This window comes from Ammospiza caudacuta, chromosome 1 (genome assembly GCF_027887145.1).
Source record: "Ammospiza caudacuta isolate bAmmCau1 chromosome 1, bAmmCau1.pri, whole genome shotgun sequence".
In the NCBI taxonomy this organism is placed as follows: domain Eukaryota; kingdom Metazoa; phylum Chordata; class Aves; order Passeriformes; family Passerellidae; genus Ammospiza; species Ammospiza caudacuta.
Genome location: NC_080593.1, coordinates 3,296,537 through 3,302,536, shown reverse-complemented (window position 1 = coordinate 3,302,536; position 6,000 = coordinate 3,296,537). Strand labels below are relative to the sequence as shown.

The window sequence follows — 6,000 nt, the reverse complement described above, 5'->3', positions numbered from 1 at the left end:
GCTGGTTAGCCAGGCAGGGTTCCCAGAGCATAGAGCAGCAGAATTGCTCCTCATCTGTTGGAATCCAAAATTCAGGGAACTCTCAGAACTTTGGGAAGCCAAAGCTTAGAATTTAACGCAGGATTTGAGCTGAGACCTTGGAAAAGGCTTCCAAACTTGGGTGACAGAAGCAAGAATGTGGATTTATAGTTTAAAGCAGAAACATGTTAAGCTGAGAAGAGGAAAGTTTAGAGTTTTAGAGTTTAAGATATAGAAAAAATAAAAGTGGTTACAGATGTAAACAAGTTTAGAATGCAGTACTGTGGATTTGTGTGTCATAACAAAATTGGCTCAGAAAGCTCACACTGTAGCATGGGTCCATAAGACTAAATATTTAAGGATTGGGTTAAAACCATAAATAATCCTTGTTGGCAGTGTTTTATTGGTCAGTAACTCCTTAAAAGGTCTTGTAACTAAGGGTTTGGTGACCTTCTGAGCCATGCTGTGAAGATGTGACCTGAACTCACCCTTCCTGCCCATGTGGAAGATAAGAAAAATAAACCACATCATCAAAAACAATTCAGAGGCTGCATCTTGAATCCTTCCAAAATTCCCCACAAGTGAATTATCACATTGATCATCAGAAAAAAAAAATAGGTTGTGGGGTTTTTTTTCCTAAGGAAATGGAGAGAAATTCTGATTTTTTTTTTCAGCAGCTCTGGGTTGCTCTCCCTCCTGCGAGCGAGCACAGAATAAGGCTGGGTGCAGATCTGTGCAATGGTCCTGGAGAGCTCCAGCCTGCCCCACGAGGCCATGAATGCCCAGGAATGCCTCCCTGAGGATGGGCTTTGCTCACTGTGTCCCTCTGTGCCCTCCCTGCAGGCGTCCGGCACGCGGCCCGAGTGCAGCATCATGCAGGAGATCGAGGAGGAGCGCAGCCAGTGCCTGGCCGAGCTCGCCTGGGACAACCACACCGCAGGTATGGCAACGCTTCTGTCCCTCCCTGCCAGCACACCCACCTCCCTCAGCCTCACAGCTGCCTTGTCCCGGCCATTTCCCAACCCTTCTGCTGCTGCAGCAAGGATTCCTCCAGCTGCTCTTCAGCAGGGAGAGAAGTAGGTGCTTCCAAAGCCAGCCAAGGGTTCCAGCAGCTCTGCAGGTTCCCTTGCAGCCTCCTGGCTGGGAATGCCTGACTGAGGTGTTCCAGTGGGTTTAATCACAGTGGTCCACAGTGATGGTGGTCACAGGGGTCTTAGGATGAGGGAAGAGACGTAGATCTGACTCCATGTTACAGAAAGCTTGATTAATTATTTTATGATGTATATTAGATTGAAACTATACTAAAGAATAGAAGGAAAAGTTTCATCTCAGAAGGCTGGCTAAGAATAGAATAGGAAAGAATGATAACAAAGGCAGCTGCCTCAGACTCTCTGTCCGAGCCAGCTGACTGTGATTGGCCATTAATTCTAAACATCTACATGAGACCAATCACAGATGCACCTGTTGCATTCCACAGCAGCAGACAATTATTGTTTACACCCCTGAGGCCTCTCAGCTTCTCAGGAGTTAAAAATCTTAAGGAAAGATTTTTAATGAAAAGATGTCTGCGACAGTCCACCTCCTTGAACTGGAATTTTTCCAATTTTTCCTTGGGAGCAGAAAGCCTAAAATTCTTCCAGGCCTCGGATAACTTCAAGAGAAGTCATTGTGACCATCTCCTTTGATTGAACTGCCCGCCCTTCCCTATGCCAAAATTGCTCCTGTCCTCATGGTGGAGCAGAGGATGCTCCAAGGCTGTGAAGTATTTCTGCAGTTGGGACAGGCAGCTGAGATCCTCTCCTTGTCCATGGAGCACTCACCACACTGAGAAATCCCCCTGGAAGGGACTCCATTCTCCTTAACCCTCTTCCTGCTTCAATGGTCAGAAAAGGAGGGAGGTTTTGGTGCTGCCCCATCCCATCCCACCCCATCCCATCCCACCCTGTCCTGCAGCAGAGCTGTCAGAACCCCAAATTAAGGCATCCACTTGGATCTCTCCCCCTCCAAATGCCTCTCTCAAGTTACCAACCCCACATCTGCCAGTATAAGGTGAGTAGGAACCTAGATGAGACTGCCAGAATCCAAAAAAAAAAAAAAAAAAGGGATCATTTTTTGCTGGGAAGATGAATCTGAAATCCTGGTTGAGATTTTCATCCCTCCTCCCAAAAGAGGGAAAAGTGGAAGAGGAAAGTCTCCACTGGCAATGATTGCAGCCAGGCCACAGAGTGAAGGACTGCTCTGATGGAGCAGAATTCTGGGACAAGCTGATCCCAGGAGGAGCTTCCTGGATGCCAGGAAGGCTTTTGGCCCCTGCTTTTATCTGCTGAGGGATGCTTGTCTTTGATTAGGAAGCTGTTTCAAGTGTCTTTGTACATTTAAATGGAGTCTTTTGAAGAAATGTTCTTCTGGAATCCAGTAAAGGGAGAACTCAGGGTGGATAAAAACCTTCATCTGAAAGCCAGCTAAATGCTTAATTTAGTTTTCATGGATATTTAAAGAAATTTAATTAAATACAATACATTAAAAGGAGAATAAATAGTTGAAGTGATGGTGCTTTTTCTGCTTTTCCAAAATGGTTTTTTCTCATTGGAAACTATAATCCACAACAGCTCTTTTTTTTCTTTCTTCTTTTTTCTTTCTTTTTTTTCTCTCTTTTTTTCTTCCTTTTTTTTTTTTTTTTCTTTCTTTGTTTATTTTTTTTTCTTTCTTTTCTTTCCTTTTCTTTCTTTTTTTTTCCCTGTAACAACAGAATTTAATTATTGGAAATATTTTTCCCAATTCTGAAGTAAAGACACACGGCCACGTTGCAAGTCATTAATGCCCAAAGCCAGTACATAGAAATCCTTTGGAGAGTTTTTTTCCCTGAAATGCTGAAATGTTGGACTGCATCATTCCCTGGAATGCTGAAATATTGGACTGGGAAAAATCTCCACTAGTCATTTCTGATGAATTGGATTGATTCAGAAATTGCAGATTTAAGCACAGGAAAATGGTTTTGTCCGTGAATACAGTGCTGGAACTGGAATGACAAAGGAGAATGGCTTCCAACTGAAAGAGAGCAGGTTTAGATTGGATAATAGGAAGAAATTCTTTCCTGTGGGTGGTGAGGGTGGTGAGGCCTGACACAGGTTTCCAGATGTCAGGAAAATTAATCCACAAACACCAGAGGTTTATGTCCAAAAAGGAGAGAGAGGAGTCCTTTTTGGCCTTATTCTAATAAAGGGAGAGGCCATGGGGCATTCTCCTGGTGTCTCTCAAACTTTTGGAGAACACAGCCTCCTTTTTATCCCAATTTCCCACCTGCTCTTCCCTCTCGCTTTCCCCATTGGCTGAGGTACTTGAGAGGTTCAGACTCCCTGATACCAAAGATTTCCCTCTAATGTATAACCCTCCCTTTTAACTTTTAATTCTTATGGAATTTAGGGGTTTTTCTTCCCCATTGTTTCTTTCATCTTTCAGTGTTTAATTTCATTTATCAGCAAAGCTTAAGATGATTTGTAAAAGCAAATATCTTTTTCCATTCCTCAGCCAGTGGAATCCTTCCCATTGTTTCTTTTCTCTCTCAGTGCTGGTTTTATCCACCAGCAGACCCACAGCTTGTTTGGAAAGACAAATCCATCATTCCTCTCATAGAGAAGCTGCGGCTGCTCCATCCCTGGAAGTGTCCAAGGCCAGGTTGGATGGAGCTTGGAACAATCTGGGACAGTGGAAGGTGTCCCTGCCCATGGAAGGAGATGATTTTAAGGTCCCTTCCTTTGTGGAATGCATTTGGCATCCATTTACCCCAAAACATCAGCAGGTGTTTAGGAGCTCAATACCTGAATTTATTATCCAGACATTCACAACTGCCCTGGAGGCAACAGAAAAAAGCAGAATTGTTGGCTCTTAAATGGGTGATGTGGATGAATGTGTGGAGAACTCTGTTAAATGCTGTGTGCACAGACAATTTCCAAGTGCCTACATAGGATGTGTTTCCCCTTCAGACTGTTCACAGAATGTGAGCACAAGTAGGTCAAAGAAGATGTTTTTTTTCTGGAGTGGGGCCCCATAACTCAATAAATGTGCCTGAGCTGTAAAATCAAACTTTGAACTTTGATGGGTGGGGGCAAGGGGGGAGTTTGCTGGAGAGAAATCTCATGAAGGTGATGATATGAGATCCTATGAAGGTGATGACTGTTTCATCTGAGTGTTGCTGGAAAGAGTAATCCTAGTAAAACTCTGAGGAAAAACATGATTTTAACTCAGTTCCATTCTCCTGTTCAGGGGGATGGAACTAGGTTAAAATCATGTTTTTCCTGGAAAATTGGATGGAAAATTGAGGCCCCCTGTAATCTGCAGTGTTACACTTTGATTTATGGCCAGGTGGTTGTGTTGCCTTCTTCGCTTCCCACACCTTTTCAGGAAAAAGAGAACCGCTTGAGGTTTAACGAGTGTTTTATTATCCTTTCTAATCAAAAGAGTGGAAATAAACACAGTGTCTCGGTACATTCTGGAAAGAAAGCTCTGTTTAGGAGCCATTATCAATGGTATTGATCAGAGGGGCTTAATCACAGCTGTAATTTGATGTGTCAGGCAGATTAGTCACTTGTTGAGAGCACTTGATGGTGCTGAGGTTGATCACTGGCTGGGGTTGAGCAGGTGGATTTCCACTGATAAACAACAGTGACCTTCTTAACCCATTTTTTTTTTTTTTTGTCTTCAAACACCCACCCCTTCCTCACAGGGGCTGAACATGCATCAAATCCAGGTTTCTTTTCAGATTAAATTTCTGCCATCCCTAGAAGTGTTCAAAGCCAGGCTGGATGGGGCTTGGAGCAACCTGGGAAGGTGACCCTGCCCATGGCAAGGGATTGGAAGGAGATGATCCATGTAAATCTATTCCCTTTTAGGAGAATGATTCATTATTTGTGGATTTACCCATATTTTAGGAAGTTTGACAATTGGACTCGATAATTTTAAAGGTCTCTTCCAACCCTGATGATTCTGTGATTCTACAGCCCAGGGGTCACTAAATGTTGCCTAACTCTGATGAGGAGAAGTTTATTTAATTTGTTTTCTCTTGGGGTCTCTCGCTGCTCAGAGTGACCCTGAGATGTGTCACAAAGTCTCTTTTCCCAGCCTGGTGGTTAAAGAAGGAATCAGAGCTCTTCATTTCTCGGTCTCAAGGTTGTTTATTGTTCCTTATCTATAAAATTCTTTCTCCTGTCCATCTGAGGTTCATCCAGCAGGACAGTTCCAGGCACTCTGCCTTCCCCCCAGGCAGTGTTATGTATTTATACTAAAAACTACATGTACAATATTTACAATTACTTTCCAATACCTATCACCTATGTTAGACAGTGAGCTTCTACTCTAAACCAATCTGTAAGTGCCGACATCACAGCAGAAGATGGAGGCCAAGAAGAAGAAGGAGAAAGGCCGGACACGTCCAGATCCCTCCATCTTGCCCCCTGAACCCCCATTCTAAAAACCCCAAAAATCTATTTTTCACCCCGTGATAAATTCACTGTCATTCTGCTTATACTTTTGTGGCTTGTAATTCTCCATATAAGGTCGGTAATTGTTTTTTCCAAGGGCTCAGTCAAAGGCACAGGGTGTTGGGCTCTGTGCCAAGGTCTCTGAGCCCCCTGGGCTGGGTCTTGAGTCCTCCATGGCAGCCAGAGGAGTTTCCTGGGTTCCCACAGTTTTCCATCACAGGAAAGGCTGCAGAGGATGCAGCGAGGGGGAAGTCCACAGGGAAAAGCAGTTGGAGCTGGCCGAGTGTACAGAGGAGAACCAAACAGCACGAAGATCAAAGTCTGGGCTTTTAAGGAAGTTTGTTACCGTCAGAGGACACCCAGCAGCCTCTCTGCAGGTGTGCAGGAAGGAGAGTTTTATGGACTTCATGGCAGAGCTTGCCCAGTTTGCGGGAGGGTGTGTGGGGTGCAGTTGTGTTGCAGGACAGAGCTGGATTTGGTGAGCAGGACTGGCCTTGCACTCCCC

At 44.2% G+C, this 6,000-nt stretch overlaps 1 protein-coding gene across 1 annotated transcript in view; it reads left to right on the top strand.

Moving 5' to 3' along the window:
* Positions 1 to 756: 756 nt before the first annotated feature.
* The window catches only part of VIPR1 (vasoactive intestinal peptide receptor 1), a 69,884-nt gene continuing 64,640 nt past the window's right edge, over positions 757 to 6,000 (top strand). Inside the window, exon 1 of the mRNA XM_058817830.1 lies at positions 757 to 958. Within this exon, the coding sequence (XP_058673813.1) occupies positions 757 to 958 (202 nt within the window). The remainder of the gene's footprint in view (positions 959 to 6,000) is intronic.